Genomic DNA, 26,671 nt, shown 5'->3' with positions numbered 1-26,671 from the left:
ACTTGGGACTTACAAAGACTGAGTGCTTACCTTGGTTTCCTCCATGAAGTGAGGAATCTTAGAAACCTTGTTCGTGAAACACCTAGGGGCGTAGCTACTCTTTAAAGAAGCCTTAGCTGTGCGCCTTCACCTTGTCGTCTTACTGCGAAGCAAGTCAACCAGAACTTTGAACATATTGTAGTCATCCTCTCTCGATAAATGGTTTAAAAGCCTCGTTTGTATCTAGTGAGAGGAAGGAGAGGGAGAATATAGTCCTTGATATCGAGATCTACCCCTCTGCTGTGGCTATCTAAGAGAAATGGAGTTGATCATTCATGAAACAATGAAAGCGAATGAAGCCTATCGCGAATGCCATCATTGATCTTCGACTGGTATATATTCTTGGCTTGCATTGGATTCGTGGGCGAATAATTGGTGTTCATGACCCTCGTTACAATTGAAGAATTTGGTATCTGATGTGCTTCGCCCGTGCTAGATCCACTGGTATATCGCCAGCTGCACAAAGCAACGTGGATATACCTTGGCAAACCGAGCAACGGAGCACGGAAGCATGATACGTTCTGAGAAGAGGTGGCAAGATAAGATTGGAGTTATGTATTTAACAGATTGCTATAGCAAATACGGAAATCTAACTCTGGGGTTGCGTTGATACAAGGTAGACTACATGCTGCGCTCACCTTGCACACATTGTTTCATTCTGCTGGTTTCTCCAATTCTCAGTCGAAGCTTTCTTCATGAAGATCTTATTTTGGCCAGTCCCATATTTTGATCTCTGTCTAGGATGTCATGGAGCACCGTAGAACAACCGAAAGTTAGTATCGGAATCAGAGTCTTTTCTTGGGATGAACAATGAAATAAGTCTCATCCCTCTTATGGAGCCCCGCTTCTTTAATTCGAAAACCATAGTTTGCCCTCACTGCTGGACAGTTTAGAAAATGCTGAGGTAATCCAGCCTTCATCAATGCTCGGTAATAGGCTTCTCTGCTGGGAGGATGTAGATCCCAAGCTTGCGCTATACGTCTCCAATCATCCGCCTTGCCCTCTTCCCAATTATATGTGCAAGCCCGGCAGTAGGTACCTGGCTCCAACGTCTGTGTCCGGGAATCCCAGTATGGAAATGCGACTGTTGCCTCATCTACGACCAGGGATGTAGGAACTGACCGCCGTCTAAGGTGTCCGGAGTGGATCCCTTGACGTTGTTTCCTTTTCCATTGTTGAACCCGACGTTGTTCATCTTTTCACGTCTCTTTAGGCGGGCCTTGTATGCCCGTTCCATCTCCTTACGACTTCCATGAAGCTGCATCCCGACGGCTTTTGCTTGAGTAATATCGACAAAGCGGTATCGGGGCGGTTCAATATTGTAAATGACTGGGTGTGATATAATATCTTTCTGTCTCGGTCCAAAGTGTAAGCAAACATCAGCTACTCGCGCCAATCCGTACTCTGGTCGAGGATAACTACATCTATAGCATGAGCGCGTGTGTTAGGTAAGTAAAGGGCCCAAAATCTGGACATGTTCGCACCATGGATGACAGAACTCTGCAAAAAGTCAATTTATAGGAAAATATGAAGAGCATTTGGTAGCGTCGATAATACAGATCGTGTGTGAGGCGTGCGTCTTCAATAAGGCGTAGGCAGGTAGTGATTCTACTAACTGTCTTCCTAGCGTGTCCAATCGATGCAGCATCCCTATGCTGCGTAGGTCGAGATTGAGAAGTATTGAGTGGAGTATTTCGACGGGAAGCTGATAGACCAAAGATGTGGGCCTTGCACTGGGTTTCATAAGCTTGTTCGGTGGAGCTTTGTATAACTTGTAATTGTTGTCTCTCAGTCAGAACTGAAGGACATCACCGAGCGGCTTCGCGCACTGGTATGCTGAAGCCATGTTGGAAGTGAAAAAAAGCAGAAAGTTAGACTTAGGACGCTTAAATCCTCGGCTTTGATAACATGTATTGTCTCTTTATTCCTTTGAGCTGAAGGCAGACCGTTGATGAATGAACTAGATGGACGGCAAAACCAATCCGAGAGATCCACTTTGACAGTTTTTGCTTATATCCCTACGTTTTTCCGCCCTGCTAAAATCGTGAATACGTCTTCAAGGTAGGGAACCGGAACTGTGACCTGATTGGGGGCAGTATTTCTCTCGTCATACTTCCCTAGCTAGGCTAGATTCCTTGAGAAATGTGAGGGATAAGATAAATCAATAAATGGATACACTTGTAAGTTTGATACTTGGACATATCAAACCAAGAAATATTATCTTGAGACTGCCGGCCACAAGAAGTTAAGTGTAAAAAATCCGCTATAAACAAACAACTGCCAAGAAAAAAGTGGAATCCATTTCCGATTCCACTTGTCTGACCGCCTTTTGGCTCGACCCTCACCGACAAGAGACTCGGGGAGCGACTGCGGAGGACATGCTAACTGCGCTTCTTCCTCGTCTTTGCGTCTTAATTCTCGACTCTGACGGCAAACCCAGGGCCTGAATACCAGTATGGCTTCAAATCCCGCCTGAATCTCGAAACGAGACACCGCGTCGTTGCTCAGCTGCTCGCCAATCATCCCATGTCTACACTGATCGCTCCTTTCAATGGTGTCTCCCCTTCTCTCACCTCTCGCCCCTAAACAAGACGAGTTTCCTCAAATTTTGGTCGCCTCGGACGATGATCGCAAGTCCCGCAACTTTCCGACATCTCGACTGGAAGGTTCTGCAGTCGCCCGAATGATGGACGGGTTACACAAAGGGTCCGGCAAGCAGCAGGACACGGACATTTTTGCGGGGTCCTCACTTTCAGAGAGCGTATCGCCGAGTCCCGGACAGAGGCAAACGGAGGCAATAGCGGAAACTAGAAATCAGGAGAAAATGCCCCGGAGATCCCGACAGCTCCAACCGTCACCTTTGAACCTGCTAGATGACGGCTTCGAAGCTCCGGTGGTCTCTGAAACCCCAGATGCTACGAAGAGAAGATCTTTGGGTGCAGAGCCACACCGAAATGGTTCGCAGGTCAATGGACACAGCGCTAGCCATCACCGGTCTCCAAGCCAGCGAACTACGAATGGCGACCAGAAGAACGCACAGTACTCCTTACCACCCGACCAGGCTTTTGGCATGGTCTTTGAGCACTCTCAGGGACCTGGCGGTGTTAATGGTAACACGCCCCATAGGACTTCTTTGGTAGATGTCATTGATGGACCCGAAGTTGCGACTGTCCTTAACCAGTGGTCTGGGGAAGTCTCTCCTGTCAGGAACCAGGATACGGATCGAGAGCGGGTTCCGAAATTATCTCCCGCCAAAATAGAAGAGCTCACGTCGTCACCTCAGTCGATTCCTTATCGCGCGGCGGATAGCGAACATAGTCGCAGGGTTGTTTCTGACCAAACGCATGCTTCAAACTCGCAAACGACTTCGACGGACGAAGCCTCGCCGCTATTGAACGATATAAAGTTTCCACCCGATCATGCCACGAAATCCCGAACAAACAAAGAATTCACTCTTGACGGAGGCTTGGCGAGACCGCCCACGTCGTCTACTCGACATCGTTCACAAAGCTCACGGGCCGTTTCTACCCCAACCTCTGCTCGACGACAAACGCTACCTAGCAACGAACGCCTTGCACAAACGTGGGCATCCCGCTCGAAGCATGATCGTCCCAGCATAGGCCGGGGATCAGAATCTAAACACCTGAATCCTGCACCAGAAATGTCCGATTCTACACTGCCTTCACCCATGCCACCGTCTATTCCCCTCCCTCCTTTGTCTATTCCGACTTACCTACAATTAGAACTTGCATCGGGCCGACCTTCCCCCTTGTACATCCATCCCTCAGCCTCCAGCGACTTTCCGTATGAGTCCTCTCGCGTAAAGCTTGAGCGGCTGATGAACTTTTTTATGCTTCCGCCAGTGCTAGAGCAGGTCTTTTGGTTTGGAATACTGGCTTGCTTAGACTCATGGCTCTATTCCTTTACTATACTTCCTCTTCGCTTCGTGAAAGCTTTGTATATATTGCTAGAATCTTGGATGGTTAATCTGGGCGTCGAGTTTCGGTTCCTGTCCGGCTTTATCATTAAAGGCGTGGGAAGAGTATGGCGAAGGCGCAACAAGATATCTGGAGACGGAACGGACGAGCAACGCCTGGTTTCAGAAGCCGAAGGCCGGTCGCGACAGGAGTCAGCTGGGACTGAACGAGATGTGAAAACGAAAGCAGCGGAGGCGCGCAGACGGTGCCGCTCCGATACACATCACAAGTATCAGCACCGTCGACAAAAGTCCATTCCGTCCACATTGCTTCCTGACGATAAGGCGGACATTCTCAAGGGTCTACTAATGATCGCCACATGCGCTGTTCTCATGTATTTTGACGCGAGCCGAATGTATCACTGGATCCGAGGACAGGCTGCGATCAAACTCTACGTGATCTACAATGTGTTGGAGGTCAGTGACCGGCTATTTGCAGCCATCGGACAGGATGTGCTGGAGTGTCTTTTCTCGCGGGAGGCTCTGGAACGTCGGCCGAATGGACGAAGCAAAGTCTTCCGGCCGTTCGGGCTCTTCTTGCTGGCGTTGGCCTACACGGTAGTACATGCCACGGCGCTTTTTTATCAGGTCATGACGCTGAATGTGGCTGTCAATTCATACTCGAATGCTTTACTGTCTTTACTGCTGTCGAATCAGTTTGTCGAAATTAAGTCTACTGTCTTTAAGAAATTTGAGAAAGAAAACTTGTTTCAGTTGACTTGCGCAGATGTGGTGGAGCGCTTTCAGCTTTGGCTTATGCTCACCATCATTGCTTCGCGCAATATCGTCGAGACGGGCGCGTTCAACTTCATTGGCAACCTGGGCTCCAGTTTTACCAGTCAGTCGACGAGCACCAATAGCACACCGTTGTCGACGCCACCACGAACCATGTCGTCGATCCTACCGCAATCGTTCACGATTGTGCCTTCATCCATCATTGCGTCCTTCAGTCATGTGAATTCGTTTCTCCCCACTCTCGCCCAGGTCCTCGGGCCCTTTTTGGTCGTATTGGGATCCGAGATGCTTGTTGACTGGCTCAAACATGCATACATAGGCAAATTCAATAACACACGCCCCGTCATCTACAAGCGCTTCTTGGACATTCTGACCAAAGACTACTACACGAATGCCTTTGGAGATCAGAATTTGACGCGTCGGTTGGGACTTCCGGTCATCCCGTTGTCATGCCTCTTCTTTCGGGTTTCTGTCCAGACGTATCAGATGTTCCTGGCCGCTTTGTTGCCGCAACACCCTTCGTCTACGGCTGTGGAGTCGACATCGTTATCTTCTATCTACAGCCACTATGTCCCCGCTCCAATCCCGTCCCCGCCGCCGTTGACACTGCGGACGATCGTGCCAGCATCTGCGGCACATATGAACGCTTTTTTCCAGCAGCTCCTAGCGAATACCATGCCATCCCCAGCGCAGTCCGTGTACATCTTCACCGTCGTTCTCATTCTGACGGGATATGTGGTGTTACTGATCGTGAAGCTGCTACTGGGAATGGTATTATTGGCTTATGCTCGCTCCCGCTATCGAGCGATGAAACAGCGGGAGACAGAGCAATCGTCTCATGAGAATAGTGGCCCGCCCCGCGCACGAGAATATGCGGTAGAGGGCAGTCGTCGGTTTGGCGGGTGGGGGGTGGTGGAAGTCAATGACGACCACCGACGGTGGATTTACACGGATGATCTCGAGGGACTACGACGGCTGAAGGCCAAAGAAGAAAAGGAGAAGAATTCCAAGGAGGAGCTGAACATGGACCATGTTCGACGGTATGAGATGGTGGCCAAGAGGATCTGGTGATTTGATAATGAACCTTGTACTTTTGTACCTTAGATTACGTGTAGATACCTAATCAGATTGTAGAATAAGTATATATGTGGCGTTGGTGTTGTTATTTGACCGCGAGTATGTAATGGCGGATGCATGTCGGTCTGCAAGTGAACGTGGCTCCAGTCCTTTTTGCCGGAACGACAGCATGAAAAAGGAAATTGTCATTCATACTTCGAGACCAAGTGGAGCCTTTTGACACTTAAACCTGAACCTCGGGAATTTTCTGCCGCATTTGAATTTTTTTACTACCGGTGTTTGACTCCACTACCAAGTGGCTCGCTCCAACTTTGGGACTAGCGAACCTCTTTTTTCTCGAAATCCCTCACAGTGCAGCGCTGCCTTTTCTCAGGAAGAGATATGTGAGTGGGTATATAGACCCCTTCCTCTTCTCTCTTCCTTCATGTCTTACTTATGTCAGGACTCGCTAAGCTAGGATGGACAACAAGCATGGAACCCATCAGAGCACAAGGCAACCCCATGCAACATTGCCTGATTGCTTTCCTAGTCTGAATCATGTTCAATCCCCGAAGCCCGAAGGAAGGACGGAACAGTACCTTGGCAGGAATCATGGCCTCCCCACTCGCTCTTGTTAGCGTTAGTGTGGAAACTCAGCCCACGAGCCGGAAAGCCACGCTGCTGTCAGTGGATCCCCTCGTGCCAAATAGTGTTTCCCTTAGTGCTCATTCCGAGACCTTGGGTCAACGGTTGGAGTGGTCTTAGTCCACTTGCTAAGGATCTTCTTGGTCTAGGCTTCGACAACAGAGTCAGGGGGTTCTTTCTTTTTTCCCTCGTTTACCCTGTTGAGTGTTGTGCATGGCCATTGACGTCTTGGAAATGCCTTACCCATAACTTGACATGTGGAGAATACAGGGGATGGTCATGACGTTATATGTAGGAATTGGCCCCGGTTTCTTGGGTGTGAGGACAGTCGTTTCTTTCCCTCGGATTTTAGCCAGTAATTCATGATGGTGGGCTTCGTACACACATTGTTGTTAAGGCTTTGGCGTCGACTAGAGAAGGTTCTGGCCTGTACAGGCTCGGTGTCCCTAGACGATGAGGTTTACCTGTTGAATCGCAGTCCCAAGGAATCTGCCAGGTAGGTAGTTTATTACTCAGCTGCCTGCCTCATCCTGATGGATAAAAGCTAATGGCACAGACTCAATGCCCAGCATAACTTCCTCGTCGACTTAATTGGGGGTAAACCCATCCATCCTGCAATCCCGATAGAGAATATCACGGCTATAGCAGACGTTGCAACGGGGACTGGGTGAGTGTGCCCAGTTCTCTCTTTCTTTTCGTTTTTGGCTTCCAACAAAAGTACAATGGCGTGCTAATAGACCTAAGGATATGGCTTTCGTCCCTCATCACGGCCCCCAAAGTGCATCCTACCGATCGTCTCTATCTCCACGGCTTCGATATCTCCTCCGCCCAATACCCATTCTCCAAGGATATTGCACCCACTCATGAACTTCATCTCTCCACTCATGACATGCGCAATCGGTTTCCCCCAAAGCACAGAGGCCGATATGATTTAGTACACCTCCGGCTCCTCGTCGGTGCCCTCAAGGAAGAAGATTATCTTCAGTCGATGCGTAACATATTTGAGCTGCTGAGTACGTTCCTTCCCTTTTCTATATCCTAACCATGTTAACAGAAGTACGCAGAACCAGGAGGCTATCTCCAATGGGATGACTGCGACACAACTGCGTTCTCTACCGCGGAATCATCGCCCGATCCGTTCATTCTCCGCATGCAGGAGACTGTCGCGTCGGCAGCGGTGAACCTGGGACTATGTCCGACGGCGCCGGTACTGATCGAGAAGCTAGCCAAACTAGTCGGTTTCGAGGATGTATCCCGGCAGTCGTACAATACCATTGACAAGCCGTATTTGCATAATTCCGCACGGGCATGGCTAGTCCAGGTCTTGCGGTCATTGCTGCCGAAGTCGATGCTAGGAACCGGAGAGGCAACGGAAGAGAAGGATGCCGTGGACCGGACCGAACGGTTGGTGGAGGAGCTGGAGACTCGCTGTCGGAATGTTTTGCCGGTGGTGAATCTGCATGTTGTTATTGGAAGGAAGCCTTTATCGGGTTGATTTTGAGCATGGCATTGACGACGATACGAGTTTCATTGAGTCAGATATGGTTGCATCCTTGGTTGTTCTTTTCATCCTGTGCCAATAATACATGTATCGATTAACAATGTATCAGAGTGATGTATATACGATTGAATCACATAATACTGACGCTTCTCCACGACATCATGACATCCTATATTCTCATGACCTATCTCGCTACACAATTGCGAATATGGTTTCCTCTTCTCACCACCTCGCGGATCTATCATACCAGCTACGCAACTTGTTTGAACTATCTTTTCTACTTGAACCAGCTGCACCACTTGAAGGTTCTATATAGGCCCTCCTTCTACAACCTCTATACCCCTATCATCACTATCTACTATGCTCATCAAATCTACACCACCAATCCATCCAAACAAGGCCACATCACACCAGCCTACAATGGAGTGCCCCAAGACCTTCTCATCTTCATTCTTTAACACCGTCCTCACACCCACTACCTCCTCTCCCCGTCTCCCTCAAACTTTCCCAGAACCAGACTACCTCAATCCGACATACAACCTCACCCAAAACATCCCACCAATACACCCCTTCACAGCACCGAAAACACTACCTCCAATCCACACCTCAGACAAGCACACTATCACAGACCGCATCAAGTTCGCTTCCTCCCTCCTCTCCCACCCACACTACAACCCACCTCTACAAACCCGCCTTCGCCTGCAGGAGTACAAAACACTTTGCAACAATCTCCTCTCCCTCACCCAACCAACCACACAAACCGGCCTGCAGGCATACAAAGCATGGCTCCAGAAGCGTACAGCATCAATGCAACCCGGCTTCCAAATCAAAGCCCTCCACCCCAAAATCCACCAAATCGAAACCGACCTGAAAACCAAATTCCTCATCACAGAACCCCTAAGCACCACCCCAGCAACCACCGTCCTAGACCTCAACCTCAGCTTCTCCAAAACGGACCTCCAAGCCTTCTCCAACGAAACCCTAACCCTCCACCTCCAAGTCCTCCTCCACCGCTACAAGAACTTCATCCCCCCAAGCACCAAGAAGGAAATGGATTTCTTCAACCCGATCAGAGTCCTACACTATGCTCCCTCTTTGTATCACACCCACTCACACCCCACCACAAACCAACCAACCTGGAACAGACCCTTCTGGACAACCATCAACAAATACCTCACCAAAGAACTCCCCACCTTCAACCAACTCCTCACAACCACAACCCCAACATCCACCCTCCTAAACTCAGTCCCAGTATCCCTCCTCTTCACCCGCACCTGTCACGACCATAACCTGGACATCGTGGAAATGAACCACGTGCTAGCCCACATCCTCTCTCCGGATAGTATCCCCCTCCCGGAAATGGATATCGGGGCTTTCATACGTGACAGGGATCCCCTGGGACTAGCGAAAAGGTTGAAGAGGGATTTATCGGTTGTGCCGGGCTGTGGAGTGGAGAGTCCTCTGGGACGTGACTTGGAGGTTGTTTTTGATGTTGTGGGTGGGCTGCAGGAGGGGTTCTTTGAGTTGGGGAGGTCGAGGCTTTTGAGCGTTCCTAGGAATTGGGACGGGGCTTGTGTTGGAGGGTTGGACTATGGGTCTCTTGAGAGGGAGGATGACGAGGTGGTAGATAGAGAAAAGGGCGGAGAAGAGGAGGTTGAGGAAAAAAGAAGTACTGATGAAGATGATAGTGAAGAGACTGAGGAAAGTGAGGAAAGTGAAGAGAGTGAAGAGGATGATGATAATGATTCCGACAGCGATACTCTCTCTAACAGAGATGATGCAGAAGTCAACAACGGCGCGAGGTGGTCAGCGCTTCTGAGGAAAGACATAGCGTGAAGACGATGCAAAGGAGGTGGCTCGGGAAAACGAATTTCTCATGGAGAAAGTCTGAACTCAAAGCACCGACAATGGCATAATTGATGTTTTTGTTTATCTCAGGTATCAAGACTGATAACATTTGGAACGATGGCATGGGGTTGGATAGCTTGGACACATTGATCCCTTGCATTGGCAGTTATGTCCGACCTCATGACCTGCTTTGATTGCTCTTGTACTAGCGTATCTTTTCCTAGTTCAACCCTTATCACAACACATTCTTGCTTACCTACTATACTCTAAAAAGTTACTTTGGGCGCTTGTTGTCGTAGATAGGTTGATATACAAGTAGCATTATAGGGGGTTGATATGCAGTATTACTCTTCACTCTTTCAAAGACATGAGAAATAACGTATAATTGGCGTCTCACGCCTTTTTGGCAAAGCTACCGTTTCAGGTATTTACCTGGTTCTGGGTCAATATAAAATGGGATGGACCTTTCGCGTTGGTAACCCTTCAGTAATTTACCATCTCCTTTCAAAGTAAACTGCTGGGCGCTTCACTTCACATTATTTTTCTTATAGCCAATCTAGTGCAACCCGGAATCTATTGATTCTTATCATATCAATATTCAACTTTGTTAAATTTGCGCCAACGTTGAAAGGAAATTGAGAAATACTAATAAAGATCGTTCCGAATTAAACTGACTTTCTCCCCATTAAATATTATGCTCTAACTCTGCTTAATCCACTTAAACACCTCTTGGTAGATCACTTACGCTCCCTCTCCGGCAGGCGCGAAAATACATAGCTAAAGATCTCCCGGCTCTTGTACAAGTTCTGCACGCGCAGCCTCTCATTGTACAAATGCGCATTATCGCTCGCCTGCCCGCAGGGAAGATTGGCTGCCGGCGCCGAGAATTCCTTCTCCAGAAAACGGATTGTCGGAATAGATCCTCCCTCGCGGATATATATAGGACGGACGTCGGACGGCCCGGGCACCGGTTCGGGAGGGGGAGGCGTTTCTCCCTGAGGCGAGGGAGATGTTTCTCTGGTGGAGTCACCCGACACAACTGCGGGACTTGATTTGCTGGTTAGTGTCGAGGAGGTCGGCACGCCCATGCTGAGAGAGCTGCGTTGACGCGTCTCGGCCTTCCTTGCTGAAGATGTAGTCGACGACATGATGATACGATCAATATGGGAAGCAAGGCTATCCGAAGAATCTTTCCGAGTAAGTCGAGGACCTGGCTCCTTGGATAGCTTGCTGACCGTTCGGTCTTGTAGGTTCCGCTGAACTGGAGGATATTGATGTTTCTGGCCCTGCCTGTCTGGCGTCCAGGCCGCTGTGATAGCCTCCGCAAGAGTCTCGAACATCTCGTTGTCTGGATCACCTAACCAGGGATCGGATTTACCCGTGATCTCAACCGTCAGGTCGTTTTGCGATTCCAGGAGATCAAATTGTTCCTGCGCATACATGGTCAAACTTGCTGCAACATCGTCTGCTTCCTGGTTTGGCACTAAACGAATGGATACACTGGCTTTCGCCCGGCGTGAGATGGTTGTCGTCGTGCTCTTGCTATTGCCCGGCACCTCGATGGAGTGAATGGTAAGGGCTGGCTCCCTCCACCGATGCATAAGTGAGTCAATCAAGGCATCGCGATCGGTAATCTCGGGGTGCTGTTGCAGAAGGATCTGCGCGATGTCCGCATATCGCTGCTTCTCGGCCTCAGGGAGAGGCAAGACTCGGTCCCGGAAGTCGGGGAGATTAATGCGGCCTTTAGGCCCCACTAGAGTGCCGATCAGCAACGTAAGGTCCTTTAGCGGTTCATCCAGCAGTGCACTTCCATCAATACCGCTATGAAGGTCGGGGTGGTCGCTAGTTACAATCAGGTTCGCATGGACGACACCACGTTGTCCGTAGGTCAAGCAGGGGTTGTAGTCATCCAGCCAGTAACTGTTGGCAAGCAGGATGTAGTCCACCGAACCAATCTGCTCCTTGTGTTGTCGAACGGTTTCATGGAAGCCCTGGGAACCCGATTCTTCCTCACCTTCGATGAGGAAAGCAACATTGCATCGGAGCGCTTTTTGGCGTGCAAGATCCGCAGCCGCGTATAAAGCCGCCAAGATGGGGCCCTTGTTGTCGGATACACCGCGGCCGTATAAGAAACCATCCATCGAAGTAAGCTGATAGGGATCCGTTTTCCACTTGGTAAGGTTGGCATCAGCCCCAACAACATCGTAGTGGCCGTAGAACAAAATAGTTTTGTCAATCTTCTCCGAGGAAGTTGCGTTAAACCGTGCGTAGACAATTGGATTCGTGTCTTTCCCGGTGGTGAGAAGCTTCGTTTTTGCTCCCAGATAAACGCAGTGTCTTCGCAGAAACGCTGCACCTTGATTGCATTCGCCCGCGAATTTGGGGCTAGCTGAAACTGTCTTGAAAGCGACAAACTTGGCAAGGCAGTTGACCATTTCATCTGTACGTCGTTAGCAACAATGTTTATTCAGGATCGCATCGTCTCTTACCGTTGTTGATAGGAGGTAGTTCGTTCTGCTTTAGGGACACGTCTGTCAAATCCCAGATACCAACAGTGTTGTCGTTTCCTCCTGAAGCATAAATAAATCGGTCTTTGTGCCGACCAGCGGCCGACGCGAGCATTGTTCCCTCATGAGCGGCCCAGCTACCAACCTCCTCAAATCGAGAGTTAAATTTCTAATCCCAGAACATATTAGATACGTCTTCTGGAAGGTCGGATAGAGAAGTACTACCTTGACGATTCCGTTTGAGTCGCCACACACAGCCACTCCATGGATGATATCTACCGCCCACAGATCGCCGGTGTGCCTAGTGATGCGTTTAACAAGCTGATGAGAGTCTAGGTTCCAAATGTTTAATGCGCCACCTGCGAGGCCACAATAGAGAAATGACCCGTCAACCGCGATGGAGAGTACTGGGTCACCATTCTGCAGCTTTGCCATCTGGGACGGCGCCGCGTTGGTTTTGTCCTGATCCAGACTCCAAAGTTTGACAACGCCATCCCCAGCACCGGTGATGAGTACTTCCTCAGATGGCGCCGACTCAACCAGCCCTCGGACCAGGAGCATCGTGTATACATAGCCATGGTGGGAGAATATCCTGTGGTGATCACGTTTAAAGGTGAGAACTTGCCCACCCTGCGTGACCGAATGGCTTCCGTCCGCTCCCGCCTCCGGTCTGGGAGCACGAGTGCCATCAGGACCCCGAGAATCAAAGAACCTATGGGTCCTTCTCGACAGGTGAGCCGCTGACAATTGTGTGGCAGCCGCATCAGCTTGTGAGATATCACACCACTGTGCCACGTCAGAAGGGTCATTCAAGCGAAGTCGGCTGAGAACTTACCTGGATACTGGTGTTCTGACCGGCGCAATAGATCGTCTTCAAGCTTGATGAGTAGGCCACTGCGAAAATATCACCTACGTCATGGTGGGAGTGAATCGAGTACAAGCGATCGAAGGTCCTCGTCGACCACACCTATGCATGTTAAACCTCACTTTGCGTGAATCATGTTAGAGGGTAGGATTACATTGACGACTGAATCTCCGCCGCTGGAGAAGAGCAACTCTTTGTCCTCGGAGAGATGAAGATCTAGAACGCTTTCCTGGTGAGCATGCACCGAGAGCACAAGCTCGTATGTCTGTAGGGACCATGCCTATCGGAGGTAAGCCAATTTAGAGTTGCAACGGAGTAAGGAAAATCGCTCCGGCACATACTACAATGTCTCCGCCCTGGAGACCAGCAAACACGCAGTCATCGTCTAAGACTAGCGCTAGGACAGACCGACTGGCCTGAACACGGTGGCCGATGCCACATTCAATCATTGCATTGGAGTCATTCGCGTCATCGTCCGTGAGGTGCGTAGTTATAGAGCGCGGATCAGATTCCCAGGTTTTAGTCTGCTCATCAATTTCGGATGTGCTATCCGATTCATGTAGTACTGTGTGGTCCATCGCTGGCACGCAATGGCCGAAAAAGTCTCAGCCGATGTATTCTATTCGGATATCAATTGATCAACGGTGTGGTTCCACGTGACACTCTTGCAGCCACTCTTCCTCTGTACAAGCCAGTATTATTGGGGGATATACGTCAAAGAGAGAAACGGATATACAAAAATTGGAGATTTTTAGTACATCAAGGTGGAAAAGAGTATTGCATGAGAAAGCAAAGAGGAAGTTGAGTCAATTGTCCCAAAACGGTAAGGTCTTGGGACTGGACCAAATGTCGTGATTTCAATGGCGGTGATGTATGGCAAATGCACAAAAAGTGTGGCGGTGCACCAGCGAACAACAACACCGTCGAGCAACAACCTATTACCTACCTTTTTTCTGGTGGAATGGATATCTGCCACAACACCTCTGCCTGCGGTCGGTCAACACGTTGAAACTTTCTTTAATTCTCTGACCCATCATTCTCTCTATCTTTACCCTCAAAACTTACATCCACCCTGGAAAAGAGTAACAAATGCGTGGATCTATACGAGAAAATAACTGACCTGGGTTCCCAGAGTAAACGAGCTATTAACGCGTCATTTTTGCTTGGAGACATGGTTCGAAAACCATCAGTGAGATGTGCGGTACAGGGTACGAAGAAAATTAATGGTCAAGGAAGTTTGAAAAGGTGGCATACTGGCCCTATATGTGAGATAATGGGGTCCCTTTGAAACCGGGCACGGTTGCTATCAGTGGGAAGCTGCATATTAATCCTCGACGGCATGGAATCGATCCGCCAGTGTGGTCCACAGAAATCGACCAAGAGTGAGTTTGATTCGAGCCCCTGATCATCATTGCGCAGCATTGATCGGGTTACGCTGCATATTGCGGGCTGGCTGTACGACCTTCTGGGCAGCTATCTGAAATGGTCTTTTTATCGGTAGCACTGCCGATTTTCGTGGAGCCATATCGTACAGCCCTTCTCCTTGGATCCGATTCGATGTTCTATATAAAAATCATTTACAGCCCAGAATCGTAGGCCTGCGTATGGTATGGTATGGTATCTCCCTGCGGGTGTGGCGGCACAACACCAGCCACAGTGGCGGTGATAGCATTGACCAATCACGCCGGTCAGCATCACCGCCATTCCTTTGGACATGTGCCTTCCATGTCATGGGGTTTTTCGCTTCCCCTGACTAGACTCGTTTCTATTCTAGTTGAATGAGTTGGATGTATTCTTTCCGAGAAGGAAATAGGATGCGTCATCGCCGAGATAACACTCGGACGCCGGACTATTTGCCTCATTATCAGGTACAGACAACGAAAACATTGTCTTCCCCTCTCCTTCTACCCAACGGATCTTCAATGAGGCGATTGGCACCCCACAGGGACACCAATAGGGCTGTCAGGGTGTGCGGTGACAGCGAACACTGACCCCACCGATTGGTCGCGGCACAGTCTATACGAACAGCCATTCACAGTCTATTTCCCAAGGCATTTTTTCACCAAAATCGGCTGCCTTGTTACTGAGCGTCATCGACACCCAACCGTACGCTTTTGGCGGTGTTTAATCCTGCTCGTTACTTCGTGCCCATTTTAGGCGCCTGAGTCCATCTCGTCCTTTTTCAACCCGCCCAGCCCCCTCATTTTCCCCCTCTACCAATTTTTTCCCTTCCAATTATTTGACTTATCAGAACACCTCGTTCGTGGCCTTTTTCTCCGATGCAAAGCGGTTTCGTATCGTTTGGTCGTTTGACTTTCCAACATACTTGTTAACTCTCCGGAAATCGCCGTCTGATTGTATATATCCCTGACCACAGCTGGGCGGAAACTGTTTCCATCAGGCACCAGCTTTTCGTGCATACAAATTTGCCATCTCATTCTTTATTATATGAGCCCATTCAGCCCTGCTGCTTTTCGTTTGTTTTCTTCCGGGCCTAGAACGATAATTTTCTTTCCCAAAGTTTAAAAGATCGGGTCGATTCTCCACCCGGTGGGCTTAGTTTCGATATATATATACTCGACCTTACACCGCTCGTCTCGGGGCTATTCGCTTGTCACTTTATAAGCGATCGCCTATCAGCATCCCTTAGGACGGACTTTGATGCGGACGGATCAACATCGCGATTGACTAGAAAGTCGGTCGTGACCTCGACATTGATCACCATTCCAAGAATTAAGCAGTGCTATACTGCTAGTCAATTATAATGGCCCCGTTCGGCGAGACCATTGCCGTGATTGATAAGTCCGGCAAGGTAGTGAGTACGGTAGGTGTCATGTCCTCTGTGGTTCATACGACATTTTCTAACAGCTTTGTCTGGCAGAGCAAGCAATTGTTTGGTGTTTTCAGCAATGCCAAGAATGCATATAGCGCCCGCAAGGCCCAATTCCAATCAGAGCGGAATGCTATTATCGCCGAAAGAGAAGCTCTGAAGGCGATACAAAATTATACGATTGACGATGCGCCCTCCGTCGCCTCTTCGCGGAGAAGTCGTTCGCGACACCATTCGGGCCGCAGCCACCATGCCCGGCACTACTACGACGACGACTATGAATATGAGCAGGACCGCGGTTCCGTTGCGTCGCGCCCGGATTCTTACTATGACCGCCCACAGGACCTAGTCCGTCGACATACCCATCATGATATCGCCATGCGGGGGCCCGAAGCTCGACCGACAACTAGTCGCTCAAAGTCAGATGCACACATCGACATGGACCTGGCGTACGGCGACTACAATCCTCACGTGTTGACCAAGGCTCCGCCACAACAAAACCAACTGCAGAAGATTGAGGACCCAGAACTAAGTGGTCTAGTAAACCGCGCACAATGGCTCATGGAGGAAGCCAACTGTGTACATCATAGTGCCACGGCCACGATTGCTCATCTTCAGAAGAATCCCGATGCCATGGCCGCAGTTGCACTCACCCTGGCCGAGATCAGTAAAATAGCCTCGAAGATGGCCCCGGCCGCACTTTCGTCGCTCAAATCGGCAGCCCCTGCCGTTTTCGCACTGCTTGCCAGCCCGCAGTTTCTCATCGCCGCCGGTGTTGGTCTCACTGCGACAATTGTCATGTTTGGCGGCTACAAAATCATCAAGCAAATGTCCGGTAACGGTAACGAAGTCAGTCGAGGACCAGACCGCGGGCTCGGCCCTCGACCGGGTGAGTCCGTCGGTATGGATGACATGGTAGAGATCAACACCGAATGCCTCAGCGGTGTTGAAATGTGGCGACGTGGTGTCGCCGATGCAGCCGATGAGAGCATCGGCACCTCTGTCGATGGTGAATTCATCACCCCAACTGCTGCTATGATGTCCGGCATCGATGTGACCACTGCACGCATGATGCGGGACCCTCGTTTCAAGTTCGACGACGAGGAATCGAGGGCATCATCTCACCGGTCTCATCGTTCACGCCCCCCAAGATCTCGCGCGCCTACCCGATTGGATGAAAGGCCAGAGTCATACGTGGCTTCCAAGGCACCGACTAAGTCCTTCTTCGGTATTTCATCAAAAGCGCCATCCAAGGCGCCGTCTAAGGCGCCATCGAGAGCCCCAAGCAAAGCTCCATCGAAGGCACCCTCCCGAGCTCCATCTAGGGCTCCTTCCAAAGCTCCGTCGAAAGCGGACTCCCACCATTCACATCACTCTCACCACTCTCATCACTCAGACCGGGACGCGCAACCCAAAGAGAAGAAGAAGCGATCCAGCAGATTGCGACTTATGTTTACTGCTTGATCTTGAAATCTCCCATTCTATATCTCCCAACGACAGCCTATGACCGCTATTGTATACGCTACTGTACATATTTTATTTGATGCCCCTATGACACGTCATTAACCACGACCAACACATGACCGACGGATACCAGTACGAAGTTGTTTCACGACCGACCTTTTCTCTCTCATCATCTCTTTCCTATCTCTCCTAGTCTTATCCCGGATCAATTCCGGAACTATCTGTTATCTAGTGATTGCATATTACGGCGTTGGAATGGTACTCTATAAGTTCAAGCATACTCTAGATCGGAGGGTATTTGTTTATCTTCGATTGATTCGCCTATCTTGACATAGACGGATTGCACAGTACATCACCAAAAGTGTTTTGAAATAATTCAAAGAAACAATTCAAAAAGACAATATCTCATTATTCTGTACATCTCCAATATTTAACAGAAAACAACCCCATAAAACCCCCTTCAAATAAACCAGGCACAAAGATCAGGTAAAATAATCATCCGCCTGCTCCTTACAGCACAAGTAACCAAACAGAACAAACAAGATCCCCACACCATTCATGAACTAAAACAACCACCCCTCCACAATATATCTATAAAACCCCATACCAAGATACACATCAATCTCCTCTCCACCCCTTCCCTTGTTTCCTTACATATCATACAATCAATTGAACCACCAAAAATGGACACCATGATCCCACAGCGCCCCCTTCCCTCAAAGGAAGCCCTCAAACAATTCTATATGCATAAAACCCTCACGGAAATCCCTAAGCCCGCCGCCGTCCTAGACCTGGCCATTATCAAACGCCACTGCAACTCAATGCTCCAGACAATCCAAACCCTAGGCGTAGGCTTTCGAGCCCACGTCAAAAGCCACAAAGTAAGTTCAATATCCATATCCCAAACTTCCCGTAACCAGGCCACCCTATTTCCAAAAAAAAAAAAAAAAAGAACCCACCGTAGAAACCCCCACCCCAAAAGCCCCCTCCCAACAAATGATAACAATGAAAAGACAACCGAACTATCCCGTCTCCAAGTCGGGACCTCATCACCAGAGATCAATTACGTGGCTTCCACAGTCCTAGAAATCGAGAGTCTGGTTCCCTTGTTGAGAGAGTTCCAGTCCAAAGGCCGCAAAGTCAATATCCTGTATGGGATCCCACTTGTCCCATCCCAGGTTTCCCGGTTGGCCCTTGCTGCGGCAGAGCTTGGACCGGACAGTGTTTCAGTGATGATTGATCACCCGGACCAAATCAAGTTTCTGGATACCTTTTCCCGGATTGCGGGGTTTGCGGCGGGGGTCTTCCTTAAGGTTGATTGTGGGTATCATCGGGCTGGATTGCCGCCGAGGGCGATGGATAAGGGGGGTTTATTTTCTAAGCTGGAGGAGTTGGAGAAGACGGGAGCGGGGAGATTGGTTGGGATTTACTCGCATAGTAGTTTGAGTTATGGGGGACGGAATCGGGGGGACGCACTCAGGCATTTGAGGGGGGAGGTCGAGGCTTGTTTGCTTGCTTTGGATTCCTATGCCGGGGTTTTGCCCGTGGATAGGGAGTTGGTTGTCAGTGTGGGTGCGACGCCGCAGGTTGTTGCTGCGGAGGCTGTGGCCGAGGGGGATGATGCTGAGCTGGAGGAGTTGAGGAAGTTTCTAAAGGAGCCGGATACGGGGGCATTCAAGGGACGGGTCAGGGTTGAGTTGCATGCGGGCAATTACCCGTTGCTGGATATGCAGCAGATGAGTACAAATGCGGGGGGTGTGCGGGAGAGATTCTTTGATGAGGTGGGTGCTTATGTGGTGGCTGAGACTTGCAGTGTTTATAACGATGGGGAGCGTGAGTATCCGGAGGCGCTGGTCGCTGTGGGCACTTTGGGTATGGGGCGTGAGCCTTGTCCGAGTTATAAAGGATGGGGGGTCGTTGGGCCTTGGGGCTTGCCAACCACCCCGCAGAGGGATCGTTTGTATATTGATCGGATCAGTCAGGAGCACAGTATCCTGAGGTGGGAGTCGGAGGATGTTGCAAAGAAGATTCCACTGAGTGTTGGACAAACTGTCAAGATTTATCCCAATCATGCGTGCATAACAGGTGCGATGTACGGTTGGTACTTGGTGGTTGACTCCAGTAGTGACCCCGATGCTACAAAGGTAGTTGATGTCTGGGTTAGGTGGCTGGGATGGTAATATACCGTTATACTATTAAGGACATTATGAAATGCACCTTTTCTAAGAAGGCATTTAGATCCATTCTTCCTGTGAGGTCAGAACCACAAGATCAGAACCAAGAAGATGCTGTTTACCAAACTAGTATATACCGGTATGCATGTCCCATAGACGGTTCAGAAGGCGCAAGCGGTTGCTGCTAATGCCACGTCAAGCCCCAACCACGCCATACCTGCTAGCACGAGGAATCGCCAGAGAATAGCCATTTCGGTAGCGAGCGAAGCCTCATGTCTTCGATGCATGATTTGATTCGAGAATATGTCAGGATTGTATATTACAACGAATCTGATTCTCCGTTTACAATCAGACTGGGAGAGGCTCTGCAATAGTAGATGTCAATCATCCACACGGTTACAGTAGTGCTGGGCATGGTACGGTTAAACAGCAAATCTTTCATCGAATCCGCCACGCAAGACAGGCAGAAGAGTCGATTCCTCCCACTGCACTATTGACCTTCATCTCAATACGGCATGTATGAATTTGGAACTTGGTTTGTCTTATACGATCATTGTTCTGACATATCAAGGTATCCTGTATACCATACGAATAGGTAGCGTCATTTGAGTGAGTATTATGCGGTCAATCCCATTAAATTGATTAACCTTCCAGCATGTCGTCGTATCGCCGCGCTTCCTTAGTTCCAGCGGACCATCTGAACCTTTCATTTGGAGAGGAGCTTTATAGCGATTCATACGGTGATGTCCTGAATTCATGTACTTCCACGCATTTTGACTATCCGTTACAGTGATTTGAGATGTTAACGTAATATACAGACGAATAATGACCGGCCGATGGCTGTAGAAAGAGAGCGCTGAGAGAGTTGCTGCTTAGATCCAACCTGAGAGATCACGAGTGTTCTGCTATACGAAAGGACGAAAGTTTATGTTTCACGCCGAATGCTTGATAAGACTCGTGTAACAGCTACTGGTTGTTCCAGATCAGTAACAATGGATTGCCTACTCCCGTATCATGTTGTTGGACCCTTCTAGTAACTACTTGATAGAGCGCGAGGTCCAAAGTTATTTACTCATTCCTACTATGGAGCCTGTACCTATCAGTGGTATCTTTTTGTCTGGATCTGTTTAGGACAACCGCTCCCAGCTGAGTCTTGTGACTCATTTGATATCGAAGATAAGATCCCTGCACGCAACCTTAATTGACCGTGATAAAATGAAGATGCTCCCCAAATGGCAATCAGCTGCGAGTGCCTCAGCCTCCACCTGGACGGACCCAGGAAACAGGACATCCTCTACCAAGGGTACCAAGCAATCCACTCTCACGCGATAGCCGCCCGCCCAAACCAGGAAACCGGTCAATCAATACCCCTCAATGCTGACGGCAGGGATACCTCGTCGAAAATCTATATTTGATAGTATTATCAAGACTCTGCGGCTTATAAGATGCACGGTGACGTTTCTTCCAATTGAACACGGGCAATTGTTGTCAATACATCTACTGATAATCAATAGCTCCCTGTCGCACCTTTCCATTTGGATTGTAAGCGATAAAACTGCTCATTATAGTGTGATCACTTGACTAATACAAGTTCTGTATGTGAGAATCATTGTCAATGGACCTTTCGTTACCATTGAGTCGAAAATTCCTTTGGTGGAATTGTGGTATAGGTGGCCTGAAAGGTGTGCTTGAACAATGTGCGCCATATCCTTATTTCTTTCGAGCTAAAACGACCATGTCTCAGCCATTATCACAACAAAAAGCGGTTTTAGTGCTTTTGGTCGTAGGGCCGGGATACTCTACTAGTCACCATGAATGGCATCAATGGCTACCATGCAGGCGAGAACGAGAATGCAAGGTCCCATGATTAACTGTATGACGAGCAGGTGCTCTTTCGCATCGTGTAACAGGGCCTAGAGCGTCGTTGGCTGGGTGGTGGTGGTCAGACAAGGTAGTAGCATGATAGTAGGTAATGAATATGACCTTCCCAGAAGGGAAGCAGTCAGAGAAGCCCGGGCCGATGGTGGACAATTCCTGGGTTCGAGGCCGTACGTGGAGACCGTATGGCGGAAGGGGGTTGATTCTAGGGTTAAGGATCTGCAGTGAGCCAACCACAGTAGTCTTCAGCAGATCAGCAAAACCCCCATTGGTTGGCAATTTTAGGAGCTTTTTCAACTCCTTGCATATTGTGCCCTTGCTCCATTATCATGACAGGACTTTGAAAACAAAACTGCCGCATAGTAAGCTGACGGCGCTGATAACAAATATAAATTGATTAAGGAGCTAGAGGGAAAGCGAAATTAGACGAGAAAAAAAAAAGCCACTCGAGTGACGAGAAATGGCGCAAACAATCCATTTCAAATATCTAAAAAGCAGTGGGCGGGTTCGGCCGACAAATCTCCTGCAAGGCATTGTAACCATTGATCTGGAGATGTAACAAAAGTAATTAGCAAAAGCTGTGGGTGTACAGCGACATCGGCAATGTGTACTCCAAATTTTTGCCGGAGATGTGATTGTGCTAAACACCAGATTTTGACGTCTGCGTCAACAGTGCAGCGATGTGGGTCGCAAACAGACTGATTTTGGGGTTTCTGACAACGTCCTCTTGCGCATGCCCTGGGGGAGCGGACGAAGCTTCGGCAGATGGAGGGTCGCTGGAAAGCCGGCACAGTAGAAGCTTTGGAGAGGGAAGTTCTTCCCCGTCGCCGCTGACTCGTGGGGGTTATCCACCGCCCTTTACCGAGCGGCGCCACCCATCGGCTCATAATCTTTTTTTCCCTTTTTCCCCCCTTCTGTACCGCAGTCCGGACTATAGCATTCTGATTTAGAATTGGCGTTTATCTGTCCACCGGGTACCCTTCGTTATAGTAGTAAACAACAAATTCAGGATGGCGGGAGGTGGCGCCTTTTCCCTGCATTGTTCGCACGAGGCAGACCACAAGGGAGGGATGGCAATACGTACTGTACACTTAAACCCCTGGCAGGATATCAATGGCTAGCAGCCGCTTTCTTTCCTTGGTGCTCCCCATGGTGGAGATAGTTCTAGTTTTAGTAGCCTCCCGTTAGTTCCGGTAGAACGGATCGGGGTGTCCGTGGGACTAAATAATATCTTTGTCCCCGTCATCCATCATTCTTATTTAGTCCATTGCCCATGGTCGATGTTGTTCAAGTCTTAGTGGCGAATTCATAGTGTGAACTGTATCTTCACGCAACACAGAACTCGGCTTTCTTGTATAGTTCACTCGTTGAGAGCCTAGCTTATCTCCCCATTCTCCAGAGTTGATCCTTTCAATTGGTGACTTGACGTTCCACGGACTTCTTGTCATCATGGTAGTACAGGCGAAGACACCTCTTCAGGTGATTGTTGTTGGGTAAGTCGAAAATCTGACATTCTTGGTGCGGCCACACGAAATTTTCATGCTAATCCTAGTATAGGGCAGGTATGCTTCCACCTCCTTTGGGAAATGAAGAAAGGATTTGACACTGATGGATACAGGAATTGGTGGCATGGCAGCAGCCCTGACATTGGGGTCAAAAGGACACCATGTCGTAATTCTGGAATCTGCTCCGAAAGTATGGAGCTAAAGTCCCTTTGCTGTCGAAATACATGCTAACCAGACCCATGCATAGCTCCTGGAGGTCGGTGCCGGCATTCAAGTTTCGCCGAATATGTTACGGATATTTGACCGTGAGTATATGTGGTTCCTCTCAAATAGAGGATTTTGCTGATTCAGAATAAGGTTGGGGCGTGTCTCCGTTGATTCACTCTAAAGACGTTGCCCTGGAGCATATCCATGTCCGCCGGTGGCAAGACGGTAGTCTTTTAGGGACGATGCCCGTAAACAAGACGTACGGCCAGCAGGTAGTTATTCATCGTGCAGATCTCCATAACGCTCTAATCGAGCAAGCGCTGGCGCTACCAAATGTGGAACTTCGAGTAAACTCGACCGTCACCGATGTTCAATTTGACCCAGCATCTGTGACGTTAGCCGATGACACTGTTGTCCAAGGGGATGTTGTGATAGCTGCCGACGGCATCAAATCCACCATCCGCGGCCACCTACTTGGCGAGGACTCGCCCTCTAAGGCCATCCCAACAGGTGATGCAGCATATCGGATCATGTTACCACGAAGCGTGATGGAGAAAGATCCTGAATTAAAAGAACTAGTGGACGAGCCACAAGCAACTCGTTGGCTCGGTCCTGACCGTCACATCATTGCTTATCCAGTTCGCAAGCATGAGCTCTTCAACGTGGTACTGCTTCATCCGGATGGACATGGTGTGGAGGAGTCATGGACCACCAAAGGATCGAAGCAGGAAATGGTTGACAACTATCGCGGCTGGGATCGAAGGGTGCGGAAGCTCATTGACATGGTCGCGGAAGATGAAGTTCTTGAATGGAAGCTCTGTCTGCATTCTCCGTTGAAGACTTGGATTAAAGGTAGTGTGGCCTTAATCGGTGACGCTTGCCATCCTATGCTGTCAGTTTCCCCCCCTGTTCTCTCGCAAAAGGTCTATCCAACTAACGTCCCATTCAGGCCATACGTAGCTCAAGGCGCCGCGCAGGCTGTCGAAGATGCTGCCGCCCTAGGCGTTCTTTTATCGACAATTTCATCCAAACATGAAATTCCTATTGCCCTCCGGGCATATGAAAAGTCCCGGAAGCAACGCGCGGAGACAGTTCAGCAGTCCGGCTCGGCAAATCGTATCACGCTGCACCTCCCTGATGGTCCCGAGCAGCAGGCTAGAGACGAGCAGTTCCGACTATCGATGACCGGCGGGTCTAATCCCGATCGATGGACAGATCGTGAGACGCAGAATTTCTTATGGGGGTGGGATGCCGAGAAAGCAGCCCTGGAGGCCTGGAATGGTAAGTTTCCCAAGGTTGCTCACTTCAATCCCTTCCTTTGTCATTGAAAGAAGGTGAACCCTTGAACTAAGATCTATCTTCTGCAGAAGTACGCGATGGGAACGTGGTTGAACCGCGTCATCACTTGTAGTGGGGTTCTTTCAACCCCGTAGTCGGATAGTTGGGCGCACGTGCACCGTACAACATCGTACGTATTCTCAAGTGAACAAGGGTCTACTTCCACATGTATTAAGCGATTGGTTTTATTTTTGTACAGCGCTCGACTCATGTATATACCGAGGTTTCTTTTGCTGTTCCTACTTTGAGGACCGCATCTATGTAAATATGGTCGGGATTTGGTTGAGTTTACGATTATAGATTAGAAGCATTCAGTACTCTAATGAGGGACACATAACAATGGACTAAAGCTAAAGTACTTATATATAAATTGATCATTGAATCTCTAGCTTGTGCTTGGTGCCCTATTCATGCTATATTGCATCTATAGCCATCAGGTCTTTACGTGTATACCTCACGAACCATGTACCATCTAGCTCTATATTTTTTCCTGTCTCTTCCTTAGGAATGGTCCAGCACCACGACGAGAGAAACCCCATCGAATCTGGTTAGCCATTGAGATCTCCACATTCAGATCATCAGCCCACGCCCAAACTAATCCCGGATTCTTTTGGAAACCACGGCCGACCATGACAAAATCTAGACCCTCCTTCTCTAACAAGGAGTTGGCCAGCTGGGCCGAGTCGATCATGCCCACTGACCCTACCTTCAGCTTATCCCCAACCGCCCGTTTAACGGCGACAGCAAAAGGAGCCTGGAAGCCGGGTTTCGCATGGATGTGTTGCGCCTGATGAGTGCCACCGCTGCTGATGTCAATCAAGTCAATGTAGCCGCTCTCGGCGAGCGCTTGGGCAAACTTGACGGTGTCCTCTGATTTCCAGCTAGGCTCCGACGGTCTCGACTCTTCTAGCCAGTCGGTGGCGGACACGCGCAGAAACACAGGCTTATCCTCGGGAACCGCCTCTCTGGTCAGCTTAGCAATCTCCATACTGAGGCGGATGCGATTTTCAAAGCTTCCGCCATATTCATCCGTTCTCTTATTCACGGCGGGGGACAGGAACGACATGAGGAGATACCCATGGGCGTTATGAATTTCAACAAAGTCCGCACCCGCCTTAACAGCTCGTTTGACTGCGCTCACCCATGCGACCTTCAAGTCTTCGATATCCTGCTTTGTCATCTCCTTGGGCGTAGGGTTCCGATCATTGAACGGAGCATCAGTAGGACCTTTAACATGATCTGGCCAGCCACCTACATTTCTAGAGGCAGTGTCATTCATGGATAGCCATGGAGCAACCGTGCTTGCTTTGCGGCCGGCGTGAGCGATTTGGACCCCGATCAGCTGGTTCTGGCTGTGAACGAACTCAATGATGCGACGCAAAGGTTCGATCTGCGAATCTTTCCATAGTCCCAGATCTTCGGGGGTGATACGACCCTCGGGTTCAACCGCAGTTGCCTCAACCATGAGGAACCCCGGTCCACGCTGGGCAATTCCCCCAAGATGGGCCATATGCCAGTCTGTCATATGACCATCGTCACCGGAATACTGACACAATGGCGAAAGCTGTACAGTTCAAATTATTGTCAGCATTACCGTTTGGTAATCAGGGATGGTGGTGCTTTACTCCGATGCGATTATGAAAGGTTAGGCCCCGCACGGAGAGGGGTTGGAACAGCTTCGGAGGGGCCGTTCCATCTGATTGCGGGTCGGCTGCTGTTCCCGCGGGAGGTTCTTGGGCGGGTGTGAAGTAAGAGATGCCGGGTGCAGCTTTGTTTACGATATCCGGAAGCTCTCGCGAGGTCATGGTGTTCGAATCAACGAAGAAAAGTTTGATAAATTGGATGGACGAGGGTACTGCTGCGATCGAGGATGGAAAAGCAGTCGAGATGGCATCATGTCCTTACTCTCGATCGAATACCTTTCGAGTTAATAAAGTCTATTTGGGTCTATGCATTAATAATGCGTCCAATGAGTTGCGATGAAATAATGATGTCACCTGGCAGAGTCCTCGGATGCAGCAGATTATCGACCGATCCTGATCACCGAGTATATTGATTATACAACTCATCACCTCGGCATAGAATGGAAAAGGTCTAATAATA

General features: G+C 49.3%; 7 protein-coding genes across 7 annotated transcripts; 5 read left to right on the top strand and 2 right to left on the bottom strand.

The window, feature by feature from the left end:
• Positions 1-2,863: 2,863 nt before the first annotated feature.
• Positions 2,864-5,821, top strand: AO090003000225 (TAPT1 family protein; the record flags this gene model as incomplete). The annotated part of the gene is made up of 1 exon (XM_001819386.3): positions 2,864-5,821. The coding sequence occupies one exon, from the start codon at positions 2,864-2,866 to the stop codon at positions 5,819-5,821; it is 2,958 nt and encodes a 985-aa protein (XP_001819438.3).
• A 2,491-nt stretch (positions 5,822-8,312) lies between these two features.
• Positions 8,313-9,788, top strand: AO090003000223 (uncharacterized protein; the record flags this gene model as incomplete). Its single annotated transcript, XM_001819385.3, has 1 exon — positions 8,313-9,788. The coding sequence occupies one exon, from the start codon at positions 8,313-8,315 to the stop codon at positions 9,786-9,788; it is 1,476 nt and encodes a 491-aa protein (XP_001819437.3).
• Positions 9,789-10,537: 749 nt separating this feature from the next.
• Positions 10,538-13,750, bottom strand: AO090003000222 (glutamine amidotransferase subunit DUG2; the record flags this gene model as incomplete). The annotated part of the gene is made up of 7 exons (XM_023234790.1): positions 10,538-10,795; positions 11,036-12,240; positions 12,290-12,455; positions 12,533-13,093; positions 13,143-13,274; positions 13,327-13,452; positions 13,514-13,750. 7 exons carry the CDS (start codon positions 13,748-13,750, stop codon positions 10,538-10,540), a joined length of 2,685 nt encoding a protein of 894 aa, XP_023089877.1.
• A 2,186-nt stretch (positions 13,751-15,936) lies between these two features.
• Positions 15,937-17,327, top strand: AO090003000221 (uncharacterized protein; the record flags this gene model as incomplete). Its single annotated transcript, XM_023234789.1, has 3 exons — positions 15,937-15,996; positions 16,054-17,230; positions 17,269-17,327. The coding sequence occupies 3 exons, from the start codon at positions 15,937-15,939 to the stop codon at positions 17,325-17,327; spliced, it is 1,296 nt and encodes a 431-aa protein (XP_023089876.1).
• An 822-nt stretch (positions 17,328-18,149) lies between these two features.
• On the top strand, positions 18,150-19,646 carry AO090003000220 (uncharacterized protein; the record flags this gene model as incomplete). Its single annotated transcript, XM_023234788.1, has 1 exon — positions 18,150-19,646. The coding sequence occupies one exon, from the start codon at positions 18,150-18,152 to the stop codon at positions 19,644-19,646; it is 1,497 nt and encodes a 498-aa protein (XP_023089875.1).
• Positions 19,647-23,472: 3,826 nt separating this feature from the next.
• On the top strand, positions 23,473-24,558 carry AO090003000219 (putative salicylate hydroxylase; the record flags this gene model as incomplete). Its single annotated transcript, XM_023234787.1, has 1 exon — positions 23,473-24,558. One exon carries the CDS (start codon positions 23,473-23,475, stop codon positions 24,556-24,558), a length of 1,086 nt encoding a protein of 361 aa, XP_023089874.1.
• A 488-nt stretch (positions 24,559-25,046) lies between these two features.
• On the bottom strand, positions 25,047-26,373 carry AO090003000218 (NADH:flavin oxidoreductase/NADH oxidase; the record flags this gene model as incomplete). Its single annotated transcript, XM_001819380.3, has 2 exons — positions 25,047-26,132; positions 26,194-26,373. The coding sequence occupies 2 exons, from the start codon at positions 26,371-26,373 to the stop codon at positions 25,047-25,049; spliced, it is 1,266 nt and encodes a 421-aa protein (XP_001819432.1).
• Positions 26,374-26,671: the final 298 nt, after the last annotated feature.

Source organism: Aspergillus oryzae, chromosome 2 (genome assembly GCF_000184455.2).
Source record: "Aspergillus oryzae RIB40 DNA, chromosome 2".
Classification (NCBI taxonomy): domain Eukaryota; kingdom Fungi; phylum Ascomycota; class Eurotiomycetes; order Eurotiales; family Aspergillaceae; genus Aspergillus; species Aspergillus oryzae.
This window is presented reverse-complemented; position numbering and strand designations above follow the sequence as displayed.